This window comes from Carcharodon carcharias, chromosome 3 (assembly GCF_017639515.1).
Source record: "Carcharodon carcharias isolate sCarCar2 chromosome 3, sCarCar2.pri, whole genome shotgun sequence".
In the NCBI taxonomy this organism is placed as follows: domain Eukaryota; kingdom Metazoa; phylum Chordata; class Chondrichthyes; order Lamniformes; family Lamnidae; genus Carcharodon; species Carcharodon carcharias.
Window position 1 is genome coordinate 99,333,778 of NC_054469.1, and position 26,895 is coordinate 99,360,672.

At 45.6% G+C, this 26,895-nt stretch overlaps 1 protein-coding gene across 1 annotated transcript in view; it reads left to right on the top strand.

Annotated features, from left to right (window-relative positions):
* Positions 1-24,546, top strand: part of mocos (molybdenum cofactor sulfurase) — a 316,151-nt gene extending 291,605 nt beyond the window's left edge. The window contains exons 13-15 of the mRNA XM_041184888.1: positions 1,058-1,205; positions 19,734-19,838; positions 23,150-24,546. Of these exons, the coding sequence (XP_041040822.1) occupies positions 1,058-1,205; positions 19,734-19,838; positions 23,150-23,272 (376 nt within the window). The 3' untranslated portion in view covers positions 23,273-24,546. The remainder of the gene's footprint in view (positions 1-1,057; positions 1,206-19,733; positions 19,839-23,149) is intronic.
* Positions 24,547-26,895: the final 2,349 nt, after the last annotated feature.

The window sequence follows — 26,895 nt, forward strand, 5'->3', positions numbered from 1 at the left end:
ATGGTTTTTCTGACAATCAATGATAGTTGTCATGGTCACCATTACTGAGACTAGCTTTCAATTCCTGGTGGGATCTGAACACCTGTCCCCAGAGCATTAACCTGGCCTCTGGATTACTTATCCCATGATATTGCCATTGTGCCACCATCTCTCCAAGAAGTTCCTCAGCTGCTTTAGCAATGACTTTCCTTCCATCATAAAATCAAGAATTGGACTTCTCACTAGTAATGCTGCATTTAGCTACATTCACAACTCTTCCAATGTTAAACAGCCCATTGTAGTTGATAGCAGGACCTGAGCAACATCCAGGCTTGGGTCGACAAGTGGCAGGCAACATTTGCCAGCTTAAGTGCCAGCTAATCATCACCTTTAACAAGAAACAGACAAATCATCTCTCTCATACATTAGCATAATCGTTTTCACCATGTCTTCACCATCAACACCCTGGGGATTCTCATTGGCCAGAAGCTTAACAGGAATCTCAGATATGTTATGGTTGTGACATTTACTAAATTGTTGTTTTTTGATTCATATTTCAACTTTATAATAAAATGTCTCACTTGTCGATTTAATTCTGCCATAGCTTCTGAAATGAGTATTAGTGTAAGAGGTTACTGAATTTACATCCTAAAAATAATAAATTTTGGGAAAAGTTAGAAAACGTGTTCACAAATTCATCGTGGCCAGCTTGTGACACATTAAAGCTACCTTTACAACTTCCCCTTCCCTCAGGGTGCAAGCTAGAAGGCATATTACCTGAAATGTGCTTTGCCTGACTTGGCATGGAGATGTCTCATGAATTTAGATCTACTGTAGATATCTTCATGATGTCAGTAAGTCTTATATGCAATTGGAGCTTGGGAAATATTAGAAAGCATCTCAGCAAATTCATTGCAGCCATATTGATCAAGATTATTTTTTACGAGATTCTGGAGTACATCTTATTCTTTATTTTTCAATATTTATGCATTTAGAAGCTGCTGATTATTTGAGGTATTTCTCCAGAATACCTCATAACTCCAAATCATTTTTAATTGTGATTATCTGTCTGTGATAGAGATGGAACAACTGATTCTAATTCTGCTGAAGCATTAACAACAGAGGGGCTAATCCATCGCTTTCGTGCCAACTTTGTAATAAGTGCAAAGAGGCCTTATGAAGAAGATGACTGGGCTACGATAGATATAGATGGTGTTCCTTTTCAGGTAAATAGAAATTCTCACATGGAGTTTTAGATATATTTATATAAAATTTTGAGTATGTATGCTGCAACCCAGGTGCCTCAGTCCAAAGTATCAAAAATAAAAAAGAGAAGGAAGCTATTTTTTCTGACCTGTAACCAGAGGTTTACAAGCACTGAAGAAATACTGCAAAGTTCTACTGCCACAAGATCTATTTAGTCCATGCACACAGAGAGTACCTGTGCAGTAGCCTTAAAGGGACTGACCATGTTAGCAATAAGTATCACTCCCATTCTCCAGATACCAGATTACCTGTGAGTAATACCAAAAAAAATCAAGTAGTAACAACCGAGACATTTCTACATAAATTTGTCTGATGTCCTTTACAGAACTGTTTGCTCATAGTATGCAGAGACATCTAATAACTAGATAGTGTTGTTTTACTATTAAAATTAAACCTCATTATTGATCTATTCAGTCTTTTTACTTTTCTTACAATTCTTCAAAGAGTTGTTCCCACTCCACTACCATAACAGAGTTTCTGTTGTACTCCCAGTGAAGTTATGGGAGCAATGCAGGAGCAGTTCTGAGAAAATTTTAAACAGTGTGCTTGTTTATATAAAAACAGATGATTTGGAGGATTTGCTTGGTGCAGTGCATTGACAAATAGGGTGGGGGAGGAGCTGTGACTCCATGATCCTTTGCTCTCAGAATTGCCTGTAGGCCCAAACACTGGGCAGAATTTTTAGCTCAGCTAGCAGGCGCATGCCCAACCCACTTGAGCGTTAAATAAAGAGCGTTGATGCCGGCCGAACGTGCTGATGTCAACGTGCACTCTCACGATATTTCACTAGGCAGGCGCATGATGGAGACGAAGGCGCATCTAACATTAACTAAGTGGTCAGTTAAGACCCTTGAGACACTAATTGTCTCTGACTTTATGTAGCCAGTGCGATTTTTAGGCTGTCGCATGGGCAGGTGGGCAGGCCACAATTATCAAAACCTCATCAGGATAAGAGGGGTTATTGGCCTTGTCAATGCAATTAGTGAGGAGTTTAGGATATCACTTGCTGCTGGTTGCTTCTATGAACAGGATAGCTTCATCTCACTTCAGAGCTGCATTCAGAGAATTTCGAGGCTTCAGTTCAGGACTCATGTTGTTTTCCAGGCCCCTGGAGGATTCACACCGCATGGGCCCTTCCAGGTATCAGAAAATGGGGATTGTGGTCGCCACTGGAGGCACCTCCTCTGAGGAGGAAGAGAGGGCCAGAAGGGGGAGGAGGCCAGGTGTCCCAGTGCAGCTTCCAGGGGAGCAACCTGTGGGAGGAGAGGCACAGGCACAAGGGGCGCAGGGCCAGCAAGAAGTCCAAGGTGGAAGGAAAGGGCCGCAGAAGACGCCACTCGCCACTATCCTGCTGCCAGGGTTTCAAGGCAGCGATGCAGCTACCTCAATATGTCTGAGGTGCTATGCTGAAGGAGGCTCCATCTCTCAAGGGAGACAGTGATTTCCATCTGTCAGAGGATCAGTCCTGATATCAGCTCCGATTGTGTGGGTGGACACCCCATGCCAGTGGCGCTAAGGGTCGCGGTGGCCCTCAACTTCTATGTCTCTGGCTCTTTCCAGGGGTCAGTGGGGGATGGAATCTCCCAATCAGCTGTCCACAGTTGCGTCAAACTGGTGACAGAAACTCTATTCAGGCGGGCATTGACTTTCATTCATTACTGTACAGACGAGGCCAGCCAGGCCAAGCGAGCCAGAGGCTTTGCAGTGATTGCTGGGTTCCCCCATGTCCAGGGTGAAATCAACTGCACACACGTGACCATCATGATGCCAGCGAGTGAGCAGGGTGCCTTCAACAACAGGAAGGGATCCCACTCCATGAATGTGCAGATAGTGTGTGATCACAGGATGCAGATTCTGCAACTCTATGCAAGGAACCCAGGCAGCTCCCATGACGCTTACATCCTGAGGCACTCCCAGATGTCGAGGCTCTTCAGTGCTCCAGCCCGACTGGATGGATGGCTGCTGGGTGACAAGGGCTATCCCCTCAAAAGGTGGCTCAAGACGCCCCTCCACCACCAAAGAGCAGAGGCTGAACAGCGGTACAACAGGAGCCATGCGTCCACAAGGGCGGTGGTAGAGAGAACCGTAGGTCTCAAGATGCGCTTCTGATGCCTGGACCATTCAGGGTGAGCACCCCAATACCCCCCAGATCATGTGTCACTGACAGTGGTTATATGCTGCACTCTCCATGATCTGGCTTCTACCCTGTCTAGTCTTATTAGAATTTATAGATTTCTATGAGATCCCCCCCTCATTCTTCCGAACTCCAGCGAATATAATCCTAACTGACTCAATCTCTCCTCATATGTCAGTCCCGCCATCCCAGGAATCAATCTGGTAAACCTTCGCTGCCCTCCCTCCACAGCAAGAACATCCTTCCTCAGATAAGGAGACCAGAACTGCACACAATATTCCAGGTGTGGTCTCACCAAGGCCCTGTATAATTGCAGCAAGACATCCCTGCTCCTGTACTCAAATCCTCTCACTATGAAGGCCAACAAACTATTTGCCTTCTTTACCACCTACTGCACCTGCATGCTTACCTTCAATGACTGGTGTACGAGGACACCAAGGTTTTGTTGCACATTCTCCTTTCTCAATTTATAGCCATTCAGATAATAATCTGCCTTCCTGTTTTTGCTACCAAAGTGGATAACCTCACATTTATCCACATAATATTGCATCTGCCATGCATTTGCCCACTCATTCAGCTTGTCCAAATCACACTGAAGCATCTCTGCATCCTCCTCACAGCTCACCCTCCCACCCAGCTTTGTGTCATCTGCAAATTTGGAGATATTACATTTAGTTCCCTATATCTATATCATTAAAGTATATTGTGAATAGCTAGGGACCCAACACCGATTCCTGAAGTACCCCACTAGTCACTGCCTGCCATTCAGAAAAAGGCCCGTTTATTCCTAATCTTTGTTTCCTCCCTGCCAACCAGTTTTCCATCCATCTTAATACACTACCCCCAATCCCATGCGTTTTAATTTTACATGCTTATGTGGGACTTTGTCGAAAGCCTTATGAAAGTCCAAATAAACCACATCCACTGGGTCCCCCTCATCAACTCTACTAGTTACATTCTCGAAAAATTCCCGTAGATTTGTCAAGCATGATTTCCCTTTTGTAAATCCATGCTGACTCTGTCCGATTCTGCCACTGTTTTCCAAATGCTCGGCTATTAAATTTTTTATAACGGACTCTAGAATTTTCCCCACTACCGACGTCAGACTGACTGGTCTATAATTCCCTGTTTTCTCTCTACCTCCCTTTTTAAATCATGGGGTTACATTAGCTACCCTCCAATTTGTAGGAACTGTTCCAGAGTCTATAGAATCTCGGAAGATGAACACCAATGCATCCACTATTTCTAGGGCCACTTCCTTAAGTGCTCTGGGATGTAGATTATCAGGCCCTGGGGATTTATCGGCCTTCAATGCCATCAATTTCTCCAGCACCATTTCCCTACTAATACTGATTTCTTTCAGTTCCTCCCTCCCATTAAACTCTGTGTTCCCCAACATTTCTGGTATGTTATTTGTGTCCTCCTTTGTGAAGACAGAACCAAAGTATGTATTTGGTTGGTCAGCCATTTCTTTGTTCCCCATTATAACTTCCCCTATTTCTGACTGTAAGGGACCTACATTTGTCTCCACCAATCTTTTTCTCTTCACATACCGTTAGAAACTTTTACAGTCAGTTTTTACGTTCTCCGCAAGCTTACTCTTGTACTCTATTTTCCCCTTCTTAATCAATCCTGAATTAATCCCTTGGTCCTCTTTTGCTGAATTATAATATAATAATCATAACATCATGGTCCACCCTGCACCTATAGAACAAATGAAGCATACAGAGGCCAGTTGCACAAAATAACATCTCATTTCCTTGTGAATGTGAAACATTGCAGAAAATAACATTAACCGGGTGTTTTCAATAACACCATTAAAAATGTAAAGGAAAATGGGGGAACAAAATATCACACGTAATAAGGCCATGTTGTGCGTACAGTGCTTTAAGTTTTCATTTGCGGTTGCTACGTCTAGGTGCTCATCCCTCACTGGCACTGTCATTGGAGACAGCCTGCTCACTGTGCTGTCTTGTTGGCCTTGATGCCCTTGGCGGGCGTCCTCTGGCCCATGGAGCCTGTGCTAGCCCCGCCTGGGAAGGAACTGCCAATCACCACAGCCTTATCAGATGCCATGGTCATTGGCAGAGGGGCGGAGGAGCTGCTGCCGTCATCCGGAGCACCCTGATAGGAGCCCACAGAGAAAACAAGCAGCTCATGCGCCAACACGAGGTCGTTCTGGACCTCCCTGCTCGCCATTGATGGTCGGGCATCTAGTTGGGATACTGGGTACCAATCCATCTCTCACACTGACACTGACCAGCTGAGGTCATTGCCAGTGTGAGGGCTTGCAGCTTCGGCGCACCCTCAGGAACCCCTGATTGACTCCCTGGAGGACCCTCGCCTTGAGAGTCACCATTCACTCAGTGGAGGAGGCATTGCACTCAGCCATGAGGGTCAATGCAGTATTTATGCTCCACAATAGACACCATGGCATGCATTCCCTCATGTAGCTCTGCCAGATGCTCCTGCATACCCTGCTGGAAATCCAGCATTTGCTGCCTCATGGACGGCTCCAGAGGCCCATCATCAGCCATCGACTGAGCATTGCCCTGGTCCCCAGCAGTCCTCTGACTGCCGGTGCCTTGGTCGCACTCCGCCTCCACCTGCACCTCAAGCGAGTATGAAGTGCCCTCACCAATTTGCACCAATGGACTACACAGCGATGTTATGCCCACCGAAGTGCTGGTATCTGCACTGGATGTCTGCTTGACAGAGAGGGTGTGACACAGGTGTGTGGTGAGCATGGTGGTCCTCTGGGGTCAGGGGTGGGCCGTCATGACGACCGCCTGCTGATGAGCCTAAAAGGGAGAAGAAGAACATGTCATTAGTTTAAGTCATGACACTGTCACTGCGCATGTCTGGCACCCTGATAAGACAAAGATATGATTCATGGTGCTCCCATCTTTCAATTATCAATCGGGATTCCAGGTTCCAGGCTCACATCAATATAGAGACTAGACTGGAATGGTTGTAATAATGGACATTCTTACCTCAGTGCACTGCCCTCTTACCTTCCTCTGGCACCCTAACCTCACTGCGGCCGCTTGACCGAGGTGCATGGTGCCTCTCCAGTTCCAGGGCCTCCTGCTTGTAGCGCATGAGGATGAGGAGGTGTGGGGATTCCACGCCAGTCTGCGACCTCTCAACATTGTTATGGAATGTTTTCTCCTGAAAGGGCAGAGGAGCAATGAGTAGTCCACTCTCTACTTGCAGCACAATTGCAACCTGGCCAACCCCATCTGAGGAACACCTTGCAGGGCTTAGCTGAGTCTTGACCCTAGAGCCGCAAGGCACTCAGTCCAAGCAGGCAGGGCTCACCCCCTTGGCCAGATGCTGCCTCATTGACATTTGCCACTCACACTCTTAACACCTCTGAGGTCCACAGGGGGATGGGCAGCTCTTAACTGTTCTGCAAAGTGACCCATTCCAACACGGGACTCACCCTTCCTGATCGCAGGAGATCGTTGAAGTACTTCTGGCATTGCACCCATGTGCACCTCACCATATCGTGGCTGCTGACCCTGGATGCCATCTCCTCCCAGGCCTTTTTGGTGAGGTGGGGGAGCTTCCTCCTCCCATCTCTGGGGACAAGGGTTTCTCTCCTCGCTGCCACCTCCTCCAGGATGCCTGCAAGGCACTCATCCGAGAAACGCGGGGCCAACTGCCCCACCGACCTGCCCTTCCGTCTGCCTTGTCCACCTACAATGGTTTCCATTGACCAGACTGCAGCACCATTCCGTGGCAACCTTCCAGGGGCTGCTGAGGCCGCTTTTGAATCAGCCGCCGGGTTGCCATTGGACCCGACAGACATCATGTCCTCGGCCTCCCCTTCTTGCTCATTCACAAGCCACGTACCATGCTGGGCGAGCCTTAATTGGCCCACCAGGGTAAAATCGCAGTGCGCTGCCGATCACGGGCACCTGTCGGCTTCCCAACCGCACCCGCCCAGTCCTGCCGATCCCACACACCAAGGGCAAAATTCTGCCCACTGAAACTCTGATTTTCTAACTCACATTCTTTGTGAAACATGAAATGTTGCCAGCCGGACTGTCCCACAAAACATAAAAATCATGATATAAAATCATTAGCTTGTTTGTTTTCAAACACAAACATATGTCGACTGACAGTTGGTTTATATTAGCATCATGAGTCGCTAACTTAACCTCTAACAGAGATCTTCTACAAAAACTATATTTCTACATCTGAAAATGCTCTATAAAAATCTTTTCAAGAATCCTATTTGAGGCAGTACAGCAAAGGTCTGCTAAATTGGCCCATGAGTTGTCCTATGATGAAAGGTTGAGCAAATTGGGCCTATATTTTCAAGAGTTTATAAGTTTATAACAAACTCACTGAAACATACAAGATCCTGAAAGGGCTCGATAGGGTATCCGCTGAGAGATTGTTTCCATTGGTCAGGAATCTAAAACACTGGGACCCAGTCTCAGGGTAAGGGACCGATCATTTAGGGCTGAGATGAGAAATTTCTTCACAAAAAAGGTTATGAATCTTTGGAATTCCCTACCGCAGAGGGCTGTGGATGCTCCATCTTTGAATGCACTTAAGATTGGGATAGACAGATTTTTCGTTTCTCGTGGAATCAAGGGTTATGGGGAGCAGGCAGGAAAGTAGAGTTGAAATTCAAGATCAGCCATGGTTGTACTGAATAGCGGAGCAGGCTCGACGGACCTTATGGTCTACATCTGCTCCTATTTCTTGTGTTTGTGTGTTCCTACCTGTTATCTCCATGTGTGTTAAAGAATAATCTGCCTTCCTCCGCAGTCGTTATTATCTGAAACAGCAGCCTCCTTACAGCATGAAATAGCCTACGTTTCCCAGTTTAATATATTAAAATGCATTTTTCTACAGAAGAATAACAAATATCACCTCCAAATTTGAGTTACTCAAAATATGGTAGTGGAAGTTAAATAATACAAACATATGAATAGTAACTGACAGGTAAATACCCTCTGGACCAGCCAGCCTGTCCCAATCAATTGTAATACACTCCCCATATGTAAAATGTAAAGATTTCAATTATTAGTTTCAATGATCAGTCTTAATCAGTACTTTTATTTTAACTATCTTGAAAAAATTTAACAATAACAAATGGGTGTAGTCATATAGAATAGTGGATACTACAAACTAGGAGCAGGAGTATGCCATTCATCCCTTCGAACCTGTTCTGCCATTTAATAAGATCATGGCTGATCTGACTGTAACTTCTCACCTGTCCCCAGTAATCTTTCATCCCCTTGTTTGTCAAGAATCTATCCAGCTCTTCAACAACCAATGCTATGTTCTTTTGTGCTAGGTATGACTGCAGCCATTGGAGAGTTTTCCCCTGTTTCCCATTGACTTCAATTTCACAAGAGCTGGTCGATGCCACACTCAGTTAAATGCTACCTTGATGTCAAAGGCAGTCACTCTCACCTCACTTCTGGAGTTCAGCTCTTTTGTCCATATTTGGACCAAGGCTGTAAAGAGCAGAATGATCTTGGTAGAACCCAGACTGATCATTGATGAGCAGGTTATTACTCAGCCATGCAGTTATAGGTTGAATATAATTCTGCTGCTGATGATGACATATAGAACCTTATGGATGCCCAGTTTTGAGCTGCTGGACCTGTTCTGAGTCTATCCTATTTATCACAATGGTATTGCACCACAAAAGGATGGATAGTGTCCTAAGTGTGAATGTGGGACTTCAGCTACACAACTAATTTGCGGAGGTGACTGCTACCGATACTGTCATGAACAGATGCATCCATGGCAGGTAGATCATTGAGGACAAGTAGATTTTTCCTTGATGATGGTTCTCTCACCACTGTCCTGTTCAGAGCACAATTCCAGGTGATTTTCAACATGGATGAGCACTGATTTATCAGCTGAAGGAGGGTGGCAGGAGATTTCCTTGCCAATGTTTGACCTGATGCCATGAGACTTCATGGGATTCGGAGTCCATGTTTAGAACTCCCAGGGCCACTCCTTCATAATTGTACACCATTGTGTCACCACCTCTGGCATGTCTATCCTGCTGGTGTATCAGGCCATACCTAGGGATGTTGTCTCTGCTTGTGACTCAAGACTCCAGATATTAGTGAGGAGAACTCTGCTCTACTGGCTGTGGCTTTGTCATGTTGAGTGCCCAGGTTAATGCCAGATAATCCATCTGGTTTTATTCCTATTGGACTTTTTCATAGAGTTTGATAGAACTGAGTGGCTTGCTGGGCCGTTTCAGAGGGCAGTTAAGATTCAACCATATTGCTGTGGGTGACCAGGTGGGGTAAGGACAGCAGATTTCCTTCACCAAAGGACATTAGTGAAGCAGATGGATTTTTATGACAATCTAGTCGTTTCATGCTCAATCTTACTGATACCTGTACTAGCTTTTTATTATACATTTATTTATTTAACTGAATTCTAAATTTCTCAGCCGCCATGATGAGAGTTGAACTCATTTCTCTAGAACATTGGTCTAGGTCACCAGATGACTTGTCCAGTAACATAACCACTACACTACCTTGCTTGTACATACCTTTTGAAGGATTAAAGATTACAAAATAGTTACGGATAAGGAAAGCTATTCAACCAATCTTAATTCCACTATCCAAAACTATCTTCCCATTATAGCCTCCAAAATTCTTTTTTAAATGATTTCACATTTTTCCCCCTATTTACTAGGAAGCTAATCTACATCTTAATAATTCTGTTTGAAGAATTTCTTGATAATGTCCTCCATTTACCTTTTACTAGTTTGAACCTATATCCTCTAGTTCTTAATCTAGCAATTTAATTTAAAATGATATTCTGGGTTACTTTTTCTATTCTCAACAATCATACACATTTTTACAACATCACATGGCCAGTGATGTTGACTTGTAGAAGTGGGGGGAGACTGCAGATTGCCTCGAGCAGCTCTACAACTAGAAGGTGAGTCTTAAGACTGCGCCACCTTGCTTTTTGAGGCAGCACTTTGGGTTGTCTAGCTGAAAGGCAACAGCAGGGATACTGCCAGAGTTGCTGAGGTAGGAAGACAAATGCTGTCATCCTGAGAGAGGACAGCAGTTTCTTTCTCCAAAGGGTTACTGGCATTCCCCTCGGTAGGATCTTGGAAATCCTGCCTGCTGGTACACAGATTGTTGGACTGCTGTGAAATCATGGGAGCCTCTTTGAGCACTGATATCTGCAACAGTTTAAGCCTGCATGGCAAAAAGCTGAGATTTCATAATCTCAGTCTGAGTTTCCACTGCAGCACCTAGATATTGGGTGGCTTCTGCTTGTGCTGCAATGGAACCTGAGACATCAGCCATCAGATGCTGCATCATGGTTGGATTCACAAATGTTGGCATGGAGATGGCCACCCCATCCACTCTGGAAAGGAATGACTCCAAGCTTTGTGCAAAGCCCAGTGTCACATTGGAGCCATCACAGTGACATTAGATTATCTGGCAGGCTTGCCAATGTACCAAACATTTCTGTGTAAGTGCCCATCATCCATTTTCTGTATGCCACCCCATGCAAGTGCTCAGCTGAGTCCTCTGCAGCAGTGAATATGTGCAACCCATGCTCCAGGCAGCTGACACACTATCCTTTCCCTATGCCCTGGCTGCAATCTACTTGTGTCCTGTGAATCACCATATGTAGCTCTCTATGCTACCCTCTAAATTACATGCAGTGTCGCTATCTGATCTGTTGGCTGCAAGTGTGAGATCAAGTGATCATGGGCTGAATTTTCATCAGAGGCGAAGGCTAGTTTGGAAGGAGTGTGACACCAATTTCGCACTACTGGCCAACAAATTGGTAAGCCGTCATATTCCTGCCTCCAGCCTATTTTCAGGGAGACAGCTACTGCGGGGTGAAGGCTACCTACCTGCCAGCGATGGATAGCTAATTAAAGTGCCACTTGAATACATTCCCCACATGCTGTTTGGAGTTTCCAGCACCCCCACCCCCTGCCAAAGTGGCTGGAGCCCATAGATGGCAGCAGCAGTCAGGGAGATGATGTGGGGGGTACCAGAGATGCATCCTACAAAGCAGATCAGCATGGATCGCTGGGCTTTAAGGAACGCAGCCTCTGAAATAAAAAGCAAAATACTGCGGATGCTGGAAATCTAAAATAAAAACAGAAAATGCTGGATAAACGCAGCAGGTCTGACAGCATCTGTGGAGAGAGAAACAGAGTTAACGTTTTCAGTCCATATGACTCTTCTTCAGAGCCTCTGAAATGATGGCCTGGCAGTTCTGGCCATAATTAAAAACAAAAAAACTGCGGATGCTGGAAATCCAAAACAAAAACAGAATTACCTGGAAAAACTCAGCAGGTCTGGCAGCATCAGCGGAGAAGCATCCATTACAAACCTACCAACTCCCACAGCTACCTCGACTACAGCTCCTCACACCCCGCTTCCTGTAAGGACTCCATCCCATTCTCTCAGTTCCTTCGCCTCCGTCGCATCTGGTCCGATGATGCTACCTTCAAAAACAGTTCCTCTGACATGTCCTCCTTCTTCCTTAACCGAGGTTTTCCACCCACAGTCGTTGACAGGGCCCTCAACCGTGTCCGGCCCATCTCCCGCGCATCCGCCCTCACGCCTTCTCCTCCCTCCCAGAAACATGATAGGGTTCCACTTGGCCTCACTTATCACCCCACCAGTCTCCGCATTCAAAGGATCATCCTCCGCCATTTCCGCCAACTTCAGCATGATGCCACCACCAAACACATCTTCCCTTCACCCCTCCATCGGCATTCCGTAGGGATCGTTCACTCCGGGACACCCTGGTCCACTCCTCCATCACCCCCTACTCCTCAACCTCCTCCTATGGCACCACCCCATGCCCACGCAAAAGATGTAACACCTGCCCCTTCACTTCCTCTCTCCTCACCGTCCAAGGGCCCAAACACTCCTTTCAAGTGAAGCAGCATTTCACTTGCATTTCCCCCAACTTAGTCTACTGCATTTGTTGCTCCCAATGTGGTCTCCTCTACATTGGAGAGACCAAACGTAAACTGGGTGACAGCTTTGCAGAACACCTGCGGTCTGTCCGCAAGAATGACCCAAACCTCCCTGTCGCTTGCCATTTTAACACTCCACCCTGCTCTCTTGCCCACATGTCTGTCCTTGGCTTGCTGCATTGTTCCAGTGAGGCCCAACGCAAACTGGAGGAACAACACCTCATCTTCCGACTAGGCACATTACAGCCTTCCGGACTGAATATTGAATTCAACAACTTTTGGTCTTGATCTCCCTCCTCCATCCCCACCCCCTTTCTGTTTCTTCCCCCTTCCTTTTGTTTTTTCCAATAAATTATATAGATTTTTCTTTTCCCACCTATTTCCATTATTTTTAAATATTTTAAAATCTTTTATGCTCCCCTCACCCCCACTAGAGCTGTACCTTGAGTGCCCTACCATCCATTCTTAATTAGCACATTCGTTTAGATAATATCACCAACTTTAACACCTATGTGTTCTTTTGTTCTGTTGTCTGTGACATCTTTTGATGATCTGCTTCTATCACTGCTTGTTTGTCCCTACAACCACACCAACCCCCTCCACTTCTCTCCTCCCACCCAAACCACCCCCCCACACCCTAAACCAGCTTATATTTCACCCCTTTCTTGGATTCACTCAAGTTCTGTCGAAGGGTCATGAGAACTTGAAACATCAACTCTTTTCTTCTCCGCCGATGCTGCCAGACCTGCTGAGTTTTTCCAGGTAATTCTGTTTTTGTTCTGGCCATAATTAAGTTTGAAGCATTTACAAATCTTCAGAGTGCACCTCTGGGGCAGAATTTTCCCGTTGGCGTGTGGGGGCAGGAACCACACGCCGATGTGTAAAATGATGCGCAATGATGTCAGGCGAGCGTCCTGACATCACTGCGTGCCATCACGATATTTTGTTGGGCAGGCGCACGATAATATCCAATGCGTGCCCGGTATTAATTAATGGGCCACTTCGCCCCAATCGATTTTTCGGTGCCCGTGCAATCTTCAGGTCGGCACATGAGTGGAATGGGCAGGCGGGCAGGACACATTAGTATAAATCTCATCCACGGATGGGATAAGAGGACTCAGCGGGGTTGTGAGTGTGCTCTGTCAAATATTGATTTTTCAAAGTTACTGATACTTGCCTGTGTGATCTGCAATACTTCAAAACGTGTACCAGCTGCTTGGACTGGACTCACAACCTTCAGGTCAGCACTCTGCAGTGAGGAATCATTTTTGGGCCTGCAGGTTTCAGAAAGCCTTCCCTTAGCCTGGGAATGGGAGCTGAACTCTTCACTGGAGGCACCTCCTCTGAGGAGGTGGGGAGGGCTAGAAGGGGGAGGAGACCAGGAGTGCACATTCAGCCTCCAGGGGAGCCACCTTTGGAAGCACAGGCGCAGGCACAAGGGGTGCAGGGGCAAGAGGTAGTCCAACGTGGTAGCGGCCGCAGAAGACGCCACTATCCTGCTGCCAGGGTATACAGGCAGTGAAGCAGCTACTTCAACATGTTTGAGATGCAGTGCCAAAGGAGGCTCCATCTCTCAAGGGAGACAGTCAATTATATCTGTCAGATGATTGGACCTGAGATCTCCCCTAACTGTGTGGGAGGACACCCCATGCCAGTCGCTCTAAAGGTCACAGCTGCCCTCAACATCTACGGCTCTGGCTCCTTCCAGGGTCGGTGGCTGATCTTTGCGGTGTTTTCCCAATCAGTGTCCACACTTGTGTCAAGCAGGTTACAGATGCTCTGTTCAGGCGTGCATTGACCATCAACCACCACCGTTGCGACCAGGCAAGTCAGACACAGTGAGCCAGAGGCTTTGTGGCGATTATTGGCTTCCCCAACATCCAGGGTGCAATAGACTGCACACATATGGCCATCAAGGCGCTAGCAGGTGAGCCCGGTGCCTTCGTCAACAGGAAGGGCTTCCACTCCATGAACGTGCAGATTGTGTGTGATCACAGGATGCTGATTATACAAGTCTGTGCAAGATACCCAGGCAGCTCACACGACGCCTACATCCTCAGACACTCCTAGGTGCCGGGGCTCTTCAGTGCCCCAGCTCAGCTGGATGGATGGCTGCTGGGTGACAAAAGCTATCTCCTCAGAAGGTGGCTCATGATGCCTCTCTGCCATCCAAGAACAGAAACTGAGCAGTGGTACAATAGAAGCTACATCTCCACAAGCACTGTGGTGGAGAGAGCCATCGGTCGTCTTAAGATGTGCTTCCAATGCCTGGACCGCTCAGGGGGCGCACTGCAGTACTCCTCAGGTTGTGTGTCACTGGTAGTGGTTGCATGCTGTACTCTCCACAAGCTTACGCTGGAAAGGGGGAACACTGTGGACGACAAAGATGTACACGCAATGGCTGTAGCTGCACACGATGAGTCCAGCAGTGAGTCCGAGGATGAGCACACACAGGGAAATGCTAAGGGGTAGACGCTGACCCAGGCATACTCCAGGTAGGCAGGGACACCTGGCAGGCTCTAATCCAACAAAGCTTCAGCCAGCACACCACAGATGGACCTCCAGGACAAGCCCGGGCTGCAGACTTCATAATCCATACCTGAGTGCAGAATCTGCCTCGATAGGAATACTAATTAAGGGCCTTGTTAATAAAGCTGAATGTCCCACAAATCACTCATAACATTATTGGTAACCATCCACCTGCAGAAGAAAAGAGACACCCTCAGCCATGGTGATATGTCTGAATTTAATATTATAACCAAAGGAACTTTACAAAACAAAATGACAAAGGTGTTAAAGATCACACCAACTCATAAAGACCTCATTGCGGGCCAACACAAAAGCATCAGTGATAAACCCGTGGTGTGCCTAAGGTGTCTTATGTTTACGTTTTCGGGTGCTACGTCTTGGTGCTAACCCCTCGCTGGAAGTGCCATTTGAGATAGCCTGCTCACTCTGCTGTCCTGTTGGCATCAATGACCTTGGCGGCCGTCCTCTGGTCCTTGGAGCCTGTGCTGGCCCTGCCAGGGAGGGAGTTGCCAGTTCCACAGCTGGCATCACCCCGTTTGTTGCAGCCTCATCGGATGCAACAGTCACTGGCAGAGGGAAGGAGGAGCTGCCGCTCTCATGCGGTGTGTCCTGAGAGGAGCCCATAGAGACGACAGGCAGCTGCTGCGCCAACATGAGGTCACTTTTGACTTCCCTGCTCACCGTAAATGGATGGGCACCGAGCTGGGAAACTTGGTGCCCAGACCATCTCCCACACTGGCACTGACCAACTGAGGTTAATGCCGATGTGTGGACTTGCTAGTCCGAGCGCATCCCCAGGAAGCCCTGATTGGTCTCCTGGAAGAGCCTCTCCGTAAGGGTCGCCACTCTCTCCATGGAGGACGCATGCCATGAGGCTCATTGCATTGGTGAGAGTCCACGTAGACTCCTCCACCACGGACACCAAACCAAGCATAGCCTCATGTCTCTCCACCAGATGCTCCCACACACCCTGCAGCATTTTGTGTGTTTGCTGCATCGCCGTCGACTACAGAGGCACATCATCGTCCACCAACTGAGCAAGTGCCTGGTCCCCTGCAGTCCTCCAACTGCTGGCACCATGGGCATTTTCTGTCTCTGCCAGCTCCTCCAGCGACTGTGAAGTGCCCCAGGACACTAGCTGATGTTCTAATTCCCACCAAGGTGCTAGTATCTGTGCTGATGCCTTCCTGGCAGAGATGGTGTGACGCTGGTGAGTCCGTGACTTCAGGGGCCTCAGGTGTGAGAGGGGGCCACTGCTGCCTCTCCTCCTGGCCCTGCTCTGCTGATGCTGAAAGGAAGAACAAGGACATTGTATCAGTTAACATGGAGACAATGTCAATGTGCATTCCTGTCCCCCGGATTATTATGCGCTCATCCTCCCATAAGCAATGGTCAAGCCATGTTGCAAACTTCAATCACTGAACATTCAGCACTGCCATGGCTGTGAGAACAATGTTGGTCTCACTGCCTATGGCATCCCAGCCTCACCGACACCTGTGGACCTGGGCGGATGGCACCTCTCCAAATCTTGGGCCTCCTGCTCGAAGCAGCTGAGAATCGCCTACTAGGCCAGCGCTCCACCAGTTCTCAAGCGCTCAACGGCATTATGTGCATTCCTTCCCCGAAAAAGAGAGAAGAGCAATGGTTAGTGCAGCTTGTACCTGGACACTCTTTGCGGATGACCCACCCCAACCAGAGTGGAACATTGCAGGGCTCCAGTGCCTCCTCACCCCGCTGCTGCCGAACACTCACACAAAGATGCCAGGCCTGTCGCCCCACCACCACCCCCTTGGCCAAATGCTGCCTACATCACATTAGGCACCATATGGTCTAACCTTCCATAGCAGGGAGGCGCAAGTACATGGAACACAGAGGACAGCAGATCGAGCAGTACCACGCCCACTTGAAGCTTCCCTCCCAGCATGTCATCACCCTAACTTTGACATGTCCTGGAGTTCCAGCACTGTGCCTAGGTGCAGCTCCTCCAGGCTGCCCCCAAAACAGTAACGTGGGTCTCAATGTACCACCTGTTGCGGGTGCAGAACCCATCTCTTCACCACCCTCTCACGGTGACACATGCCGTCAATGATTCAATGCAGTCACTACACTCAGACTCAGGAAGAAGGGGTGCACCAGGGGGGAAAGCCTAACTTCTGGGTTAAGTGACCAATGCCAACATGGTACTGACCCCTTCCCGAGCACAACAGGCCATTGAAGCGCTTGTGACACTGGATCCAGGTGCATCGTACCACGTTGCCACCTCCTCCCAGGCACGTTTAGTCATGTAGGGGGGCCTTCTCCTCCCATCCTGGGGTATCAGGACCTCCTGCCGTGCTGTCACCTCCTTGGGGAAAGCAACAAGGCAATCGTCAGAAAAATGAGGGGCACAGTGCCCCCCTGCCCTACCCTCCTGTCTGGCCTGCTCAGCAGCAGCGCTCTGGGGAGCCCTTCCACTAGTCATGATTCATAGCCTTTGAAAGGCTGCGGCAGCTTTTTAAAACAGACCGCCGGGTCGCCATTGGACCCAGCAGTTACTGCAGTCCCATTGCCGCCCTCCTACTCCCGCTGTCCTCGGGAGCCACGATTCACGCTGGGCGGGCCTTAACTGGCCTGCCCGAGTAAAATGGCGACACGCGCCCACCTGCTCCCACACTGCCCGGCCAACAGGCAGAAAATTCTGTCCCTAGTTTTTTTTATTTCAAATTTATTAATAGATTCAATATAAGTTTTCTCAGCTGCTGTGGTGGGATTTGAACTCAGGGGCATTTTATGGAGACGACAGGGATCTTGGCTGCCAGCTAGACAACTGGTGAGAGACCCACACTGCCTCCTCTGGGAAGGCCCACCAATATTGCGCGCCAATCAGGCAATTGAGAGGTCATCAGCGGGCCTTCCACCGGACCAGGACCCTTGGAGTGGAGCAACCCAGGCCAGAGGTAAGTGATGGTGGAAAGGGTTTTTCAGGGTGAGGCAGGGGCAGAGCATTTAGGGGGATCATCAGCAAGGCAGGAGGGCAGCGCTTAACAGCAACACCCCCAGCCCCTGCCTGATGCTGGGTCGCTTGATCTGACAGAGTACCTTTGAATGATGTCCGTTCCTCTGGTACACTACAAAAAGCCAGCACAACTTTGTATGTTGTGCTCCTTGTGTGGTGACTGGCCCATCCACTGTTGGGTTAATACAAGTAGCATTGGGAAGAAGCTGTTAATTGGGAGTTAATTGCCTACTTAAGGGCCTCAATTGGCAGCGAGGTGGGAAGGCCGTCCCACCACAGATTTAACTGATGTGTAGGCAGAATGGTCCCCATCCGCAACCATCCTACCTGATTAAATGCCCTCCCAACCCTTGCTCACTATGGGACAAAGCATAAAATACTGCCCCATTTTTCTGCAGCATCAGTCCAGGACTCTGGGTTACTAGTGCAGTAACTATGGCCCAGATCTTCCAGTTTCCGGATCTTCAGAGATGGGATGTGCCCCCCTAAGATGCATGTCAGGACCCTTTCTTTCATTCATGGGAGGTGGGTGTCGCTGGCTAGGCCAGCATTTATTGTCCATTCCTAATTGCCCTTGAGAAGGTGGTGGTAATCTGCCTTCTTGAACCGCTGCAGGCCATAGGGTATAGGTACACCTACAGTGCTGTTAGGAGGGGAGTTCCAGGATTTGACCCAGCAACAGTGAAGGAATGGCGATATATTTCCATGTCTTGATGGTGAGTGGCTTGGAGGGGAACTTCCAGGTGGTGGTGTTCCCATCTGCTTGCTGTCCTTGTCCTTCTAGATGGTACTGGTCTTGGATTTGGAAGGTATTGTCTAAGGAGCCTTGGTGAGTTCTTGCAGTGCATCTTATAGATGGTACACACTGCTGCCACTGTGCATCGGTGGTGGAGGGAATGAACATTTGTGGATGGGGTGCCAATCAAACAGGCTGCTTTGTCCTTGACGGTGTTGAACTTCTTGAGTGTTGTTGGAGCTGCACTCTTCCAGGCAAGTGAAGAGTATTCCATCACACTCCTGTCTTGTGCCTTGTAGATGATGGACAGACTTTGGGGATTCAGGAGGTGATTTCCTCCCTGCAGGATTCCTAGCCTCTGACCTGCTCTTGTAGCCACAGTATTTAAATGGCTTGTCCAGTTCAATTTCTGGTCAATGGTAACCCACAGAACGTTGATGGTGGGGGACTCAGCAATGGTAATGCAATTGAATGTCAAGGGCAATGGTTAGATTCTCTCGCTGGAGATGGTCATTGCCTGGCAGTTGTGTGCGACAAGTGTTACATGCTGCTTGTCAGCCCAAGCCTGGATATTGTCCAGGTCTTGCTGCACTTGGTCATGGACTGCTTCAGTATCTGAGGAGTCACGAATGGTGCTGAACATCATGCAGTCATCAGCGAACATTCCTACTTCTGACTTTATGATGGAAGGAAGGTCATTGATGAATCAGCTGAAGACGTTTGGGCATAGGAAACTCATACAAATGAAAGTGTTTTGCAAGACAGTGCAATGATCCATTCAGAATGTCATCATTTCACTGTTCATAATTTATTTCTTCTATTCATATGCCGTGTTTTGGAGCACTAGTAAATTTCACTATGAAGCAGTGGGAAGCACCACTTGTATAAATTCTTTGATTTCTTTGTAACTGATTATTGCAAATTGGAAAACAGTGTAAGAAAAAAATTGTTTTCATCCCAAGCCTAACTGAGTAATTTTTTTCAAAACTTGCACTCAGATATTTTCTGCTTTTTAATACTGATGCATATTATTTTGAACTCTTGATACCAGCACATAGTTGATTAGAATATGAAACGAGAAGCAGTCCTTGTGGTACAAAATATTCACTGTCATGCCATATATAAATTTTTGCAGATTGTTGGGCTGTGCAGTAGATGCCAAATGATTTGCGTTAACCAGGAGAATGGAAAAAGAAGCACTGAACCCCTGCAGACTCTATTTTCATCCAGAGGCGGAAAGGTAATTATTGCCTCTTTAAAAAAGTAAAATATATTAAAACTGTCAATTGTGTAGTGGTTTGTTGTATTAAAGAGGAAACAAAGGAAGGTGTTTTGAAAGGCAGTGCAATGATTCATTCAGAATGTTATCATTTCACTGTTCATAATTGATTAGTTCTATTCATATGCTGTGTGTTGGAACACCAATAAATTTCACTATGAAGCAGTGGGAAACAGATTGAGTTTTCTCCCAAATTCTCTCCCCATTTTTCCCATTAGCTCCTGAAGGCAATTGCCAGTTAAGAGATTTGGAAACCCTCCAGCTCCGTACATCATGTGTGAGTCGAGTTAGTTTCTCTTGCACTTCCCATTGGATCATATCTTATACACTGTAACGCCTCTAGTACAAAATGCTTAACAAGTGTGTGAACTGGAAATGTGCCATAAACATAAATATAAACATAAAGCAGTGATAAAACATTATAAAGCAGTAATAAAAATTTTACTTATTTTACAAGGTTTACTTATCCAAATAATGTATCTTCCATGTACCCGCTCCTAAAGCACTGTACTGCAACAATGGAATCAATAGTGGAGAAACTGCCCTCTTCAATGATTGGGTGTCTAACTAAGGTTGCAGCTCTGCCAGGACATATTCCTGGAGATGTCATCACATGACCTTCAACTGCACTCCCCCCCACCCCCCAACTCCTGCCATTGGTCACCCAACATGTCAACCATCAAGGAGCCCTACCTTGCCAAGGCTTTTCAGTGTGTCCCAGTTTTGACTTTTGAAAATCTGATCACCCTAAATAATGCTCAAATTTGCAGCGGGTTGGTGAGCCCGTTTTGCTTTCACAATATTGTTTCTGCCACTTAATCTGCTCCTATGTGCAGCTTTCATGTGATTTTGAAGAATTATTGTTGGTTGTTTCTTATTCGTTCATTATGCAAGAGAGAACAGAGGAATAACTTCTTCCAAAGACTTTTAATAATTTAGTTTTCCTGTGATTGCCACATGAACTGCAATTTTCAGACTATTATAGAGTGTTTCAACATAAATAAAGTAAATGGAAAAATAGAAGGATTGATAGAAGCAAATGAAAATATACACAAGGTTAGAAGACTGACACAATCAAATTCTCCATTATTATTGTTAATATACTAAGGCCATTGTAAAATGCATTTCGCTACAGTGTGCAACTTGGTATAACTCAGGGCCATCTTGGACCCCAAAGTTATCATTCTGAAAATACAACCACAAACCTCCCCCAGTATGAATACAGCCACCCACTTTAATAAAAGAAAATACTAAAAGCAGGTATTTCATTATTTAGTTGATTTTGCATAGCACGTGTTTTTTTTCATTTATTTTCGAGTATGAGAACTGGAACTGTAGGGATATGCATTATTGGCCTTGGCACTGGCAGGATCAAGCCTGAGCACTTGGCACCAGCAGAAGACACAGCTATGAAATAATGCAGTGTCACCTATAAAGCGTCTCAACAGCGGGTCCACTGGACCACAGTGTCAGCAGTGGCTGAGTTCATAGCACTCTCGCAGCTGAGCCACAAGGATCCAGGTTCAACTCCTAGCCCAGGGCAAAAATCTAGGTTGACATTCTAGTGCAGTATTGAGAAGCACTGCACAGTTGGAGGTGCTATCTTTTGATAAATTAAACTAAGGCCCCATCTGCCTGCTTGGATGGATATAAAAGATTCAATGGCACTATTTAGATGAAAAACAAAGGAGTTATCCCCAATGTCCTGGCCAATTTATCCATCAGTCAACATCACAAAAACAGATTGTCTGGTCATCATCACATTGCTGTTTATGAAAGTTTGCAATGTGCGAATTGGCTGATGCATTTCCTACCTTACAGCAGTGACTAAACTTCAAAAGGATATAATTGTCTGTGAAGCACTTTGAGACATCTGGTGGTCACAAAAATCATAATATAAATACAAGTCTTAATTTTGTATTTTTATTGTTGGGCTGTACATCATCTTTGAGGTCAGGCAGGCAAAATTAAATGTGTTGAAGAGTTAGACTAGACTACTAGAGTTATGCTTGATTGCCCTTGAGCATTGAGGAGTATTTTTACATGACACTTCTTTAGCTTATTTAATTGAGGCTGAGTCAATAACAGGGCTATTGGCATAAGGAAGCAGGAGGCTTTATGGATTGAGAAATCATACTTCTTCCATATATTCTTATGTTCTTAAATAAATTAACAGAAAAAGTAAGGTTTCGATGAGTAAGAGAAAAATCAATGCTTTTCTTAAACCTGGAACAATGTGCTGGATTTTACATTCGCAAATGGGGCACGCTGTCCACGCCCCCCCACCCCCCAACCCTCTATGTATGTAAAATAGAGCATGGTGACATCAGATTGGCAATACAATGTCATCACACCAGTCTCCCAAATTATGAAGGAGAGCGGGTGTGGAAATTAGCAGCCCGCCCCACCATTTTGAAATGACTAATTAACAAGCTAAAGACCCAATCATCTTCAATTTTTCATAGCCCGCTGCATTTTTGGGCGTCAGACATGAAAATGTCTGGGAGTGTTTTATGGCAGCTATGACAAGGCGACACAAGAACGGAAAAAAAGGCTCCCACTAGTATCATGATTGAATGTAGCACCAGATTCTGCTGATAAAGGTGGCAGCATCTGTACCTTTTTTAAAATCTTTTTTTGATCCTTCAATAAAAAATAAGGACTGATTCTGAGGGCAGGGAGCCTTTAAACTTGCAGGTGTAACTGACATCCTGTTCATGGTATTATCTCTTCGCCGCATGACGACCCTGCCTACAGAGCCAACTTGGCAAGGCCACCCCACAACCCCCCCCCCACCACCACCACCACCACCACCTTCACCGTTTGCTTATGTAATTTGCTTCCTTCCTGCTGGACGGTCACTCGGCCACGAATTGATCATCTGGCACTTGATTGAATGAGCTGAGATGGCAGGGTTGGGAGCGAGTGGACCACTCAGTTTCCGTTTTGCATCCCTCATCCCACCGACAAATGTAAAATCCAGCCCAATGTTTTTGGAGTCAGTAGCATCAGTTTTCAAATATTGTCTTACTCCAATCAATCATAAAGCCATTTTTCTTGATATGACTGGGGTAACATGTGAGTCTTTGGAACTCTCTTCCTCAAAAGGCGGTGGAAGCAGTGTCTTTGAATATTTTTAAGGCAGAGATAAATAGATTCTTTATAGGTAAGGGGCTGAAAGGTTAGGCGGGAATGTGGAGAAATCAGTATATTTGTCTGTATGTATGTATAAATTAACTGTGGCATTTTAACTGAAGTAATATTCTTTCCAGATGACCTTTGGAGCATACCTGCTTCATCAGCCACCAGCAATGTCAGGACATTGTGCAATCCTGGCTGTCGGATCTCAGATCTATGTGAGGAAAAGAACAACTACTCCTTCTGCTGGACAATGACATTCCCTGCAGCTTCTGTAGGAGTGAATGCTCCACATGCGAGTGTTCCAATGAATGCTTCAGTATAACTTTAAATGGAGTTATGAATTAATATTCCATTTATGGATCTCTGAAGTAAAGCCTAAGTTAATTCCAGTTTACTAGACTGAAAATCTATTAGTATTGCACAATTTCTTGATTTAAAAAAGAGAATACAACAATTTCCAGCTGTGAACCCAAGTGAATCTGAATTTCAAATTATGTCTGTTGTTGTACTTGACCATACCATATATTAGTTTTTGATATATTGGGAAATTAGTTTCAAGAATTTATACAGTTCAACGTGTGAAGGAACTGAATTATATCAATTGACTTTTTTTAGAGTATATTATTCTTGTTATACACATATAGATTTGGTTTTTATTCTTCTCCCAGGCTGATAAAATTATGACATCTTAAAGGTGCTGGCGAAATGGTTCTATTTATATAACACTCAAGAGACAGCATGTGATTAGCTGACACATTAACATCTGCAAACTTATTATAAATCTTATATAGTTGTAAAACTGAGAGAAATTGAGATTATTGCCTCAACCTAACCCACAATTTATTAAGGTCCACTGGCTGTTGGTGAGGCTCCTTGCTACTTTTGTATAATCAGGAAACTTAGACCAGCATTGTTTAATTTGTTTTAATTTTATTAAAACTGAATTCACTTGGTTAATAGCACCTAGGCAACACTGAGGCTGCTGCAATTGACCTTAGTGCTACTGGGCCATGGAGTAAAAATCAACCAGGGCTCTTACTTGTGACCTCAGTTGGAACACACATGTGAAAATGCATGAACGCAACTTGGAATTTAGCCGCTTTCAAATTGAATGGTCTGACAACATTCACTACCCAGGCTAACAGATGGACACAGTTGCAGTTTCAACTCAGGAGCAGCAGTCTCAGCAGAGCTGCACATTAACTATGCTATCTGCCCCAATATCTCCTCTAAACCACCACGTCAGACAAAAACATGGGCACTTACCTACCAAATTTTTAAATTAGAGTAAACTAAATTAAAATAAAGTAAAATTAAAGATAATTTTGATCATTTACAACTGAGTTTAAAGGCGATGCCGATGGCTAAGCTGTCTTAATATATCTACTAACAAATTGTGAATTGCTACTAAAATTGTTTAATTTTTGTCATAATTGCTAAAGATTTTGTTACATGAGTGAGGTAGTTTTGTTTTTACAATGTTGATGTATTATCAGCATATTTAAATGATTAAACAATAAGGAATCAAGATGAAAAATCTGAATAATTTCTCCTCTGCATCACTTCTCCCTCATTTCCTGCCTCCATCCAATGGGACTGATATTAACTTTTATCACGGAGTGATAAACAGGTGATAGTGAATCAGCAACTCCTTTCACACTTCACCCAATTTATTTTTCCATTGGATGAGGCATGAAAAGAGCAGCTTATGGGATAAAGCACCACTCCAAGATTCTACCAAGTAGTTCAGGGTGGGCGCTACTGACAACCCAAATGCAGAATCTGCTTCCACTGGCAGGTGGGTCGGTAACTATAAGACACAGATTTAATGTTAAAAGCAAAAAACTGCGGATGCTGGAAATCCAAAATAAAAATATCTGGAAAAACTCAGCAGGTCTGGCAGCATCTGTGGAGAGGAACACAGTTAACATTTCGAGTCCATATGACTCTTCAACAGTACTAAATAAAAATAGAAAAGTGGTGAAATATAAGCTGGTTTAAAGGTGGGGGTGGGGGGTAGAGCTGGAAAGAGGGCCAGTGATAGGTGGAGATAGCCAAAAGATGTCATAGACAAAAGGACAAAGAGGTGTTGAAGGTGATGATATTATCTAAGGACTGTGCTAATTAAGGGTAGAAAGCAGGATAATGTTATTGGCAAAAGAACTAGAAAGGAGATGAGATTTTTTATGTAGCAAGTGATTATGATGGGGAATTCACTTCTTGCAAGAGTGGTGGAAACAGTAAATAATAACTTTAAAAAGGGAGTTGGATAAATGCTTGACAGGAAAAATGTATAAGACTCTGGGGGATAGAATATGGGAGTGGGACTATCTGGGTAGCTCTTCAAAGAACTAGGGTAAGCATGATGGGCTATTATAAAATTAAGGACACATTCAAGGGCCCAACAAAGCTATTTAGCCTTGTGTTCTAAGATTAGTTAGTGGGGAAAAGCCCTAACTGGTTCAGGTTGGTTCCCCTCAGATCGTTGAGAGATTTTCTGCATTGAGGGAGTAGTTTGTATCAAGTGAATCTCCAACAACCACAGTCCCAGATGCTTGGCATTTTCCCAGTTTCAAATGAAAGACAAATAGTACACAGGTTTTCAGATTCTGCATTGAGAATCTTGGTGGAAGAGAGGGAAAGGAGGGGAGACATCCTGTAGCACAGGGGGCCAGGGCACTACAAACCAATGCTGAGGAAGCAATGAAAGAGGTCACTGCTCCAAGAACATGAATGCAGTGCAGGTAGAACTTTAACAATCAGAGGTGAGTTGCCAAGGTGAGTGAATTCATTTTCAAATGACATACCCTATCAGTGGTACCACTAGCCTATTCACTGCTCAATTCACTACACCCCCATCGCCCATCTACCAGCACTTTATATGAGACAGTACATTTCCTGAAAATTCATATGCTTTACCTCACAGTCACACATAAGGCACTGTTACAGGCTTCATACCGACAACTCATAGCTTGCACACAGTGGCAGTTAATCAACCGTAACAATCGCACGCCCAAAACATATTGCAGGATGCTCACTGCCAAGCTTCCCTCCTGCAGGACAAGATGGCACATAACTGGAGGCAGTAGGAAAGAACTGGAGGAGAAAAGTGCAGCTTTTCAGGACATCACCGAGGCCTTGGCCAGGGGTGAGGTTGAAGCAATCAATAATGAGGACCTCTGCACACCTAATCCTTTTCTCATCCTATTTTGCCCTCATCCCTCAATCTCTTCTGAGTCAGAGACTACAGATGGTGCCATCATACATCTCTTACTAGCTCCGCTCTCTTCACCACAATCCAACCCTTATCTCTTCTTCATTTCATATACCCAAGAATTTCCACCTCACAGGCAGTCGATGAAGAGGAAGAAGAGGGTTAAGATGAACAATGTCACATGATCTTACACTCGCTGCCCTGCTCAGATACTGCCACAGCATGAACTTTAAAAAAGCTAGGATAGCGGAGGATCTGCACATGGTGAGACACTGGGCACAAGTGCACAACAGCCAGGATAAGGCGAAGGATAACGTAGGCACTGGCTTGCCAGGGAATAAGGCCATACATTAGTTTTACTATAGAGGACATAGATAAGGACTTCAATGTTCCAGGTTACGGAAGACGGTTGGTGGGTTACAAATCTAAAATTTAAATCCCCTGAAACAATCTCAAGTAATCTCCCAATAGAAAAGTAGATGATTATGGATACAGTCCATCTGACCCAATTTCTCCTATGTGGTGGTGTCATATTTTGTTTTATAATGCTTCTGTGAAGTGCCTTGGGGCAATTTATTACATTCAAGGTGGTATATAAAAATAAGTTGTAATTGTTGTGTGACAGACTTTATAATCTATTTTTGGACCCATTCACAGTTCCAT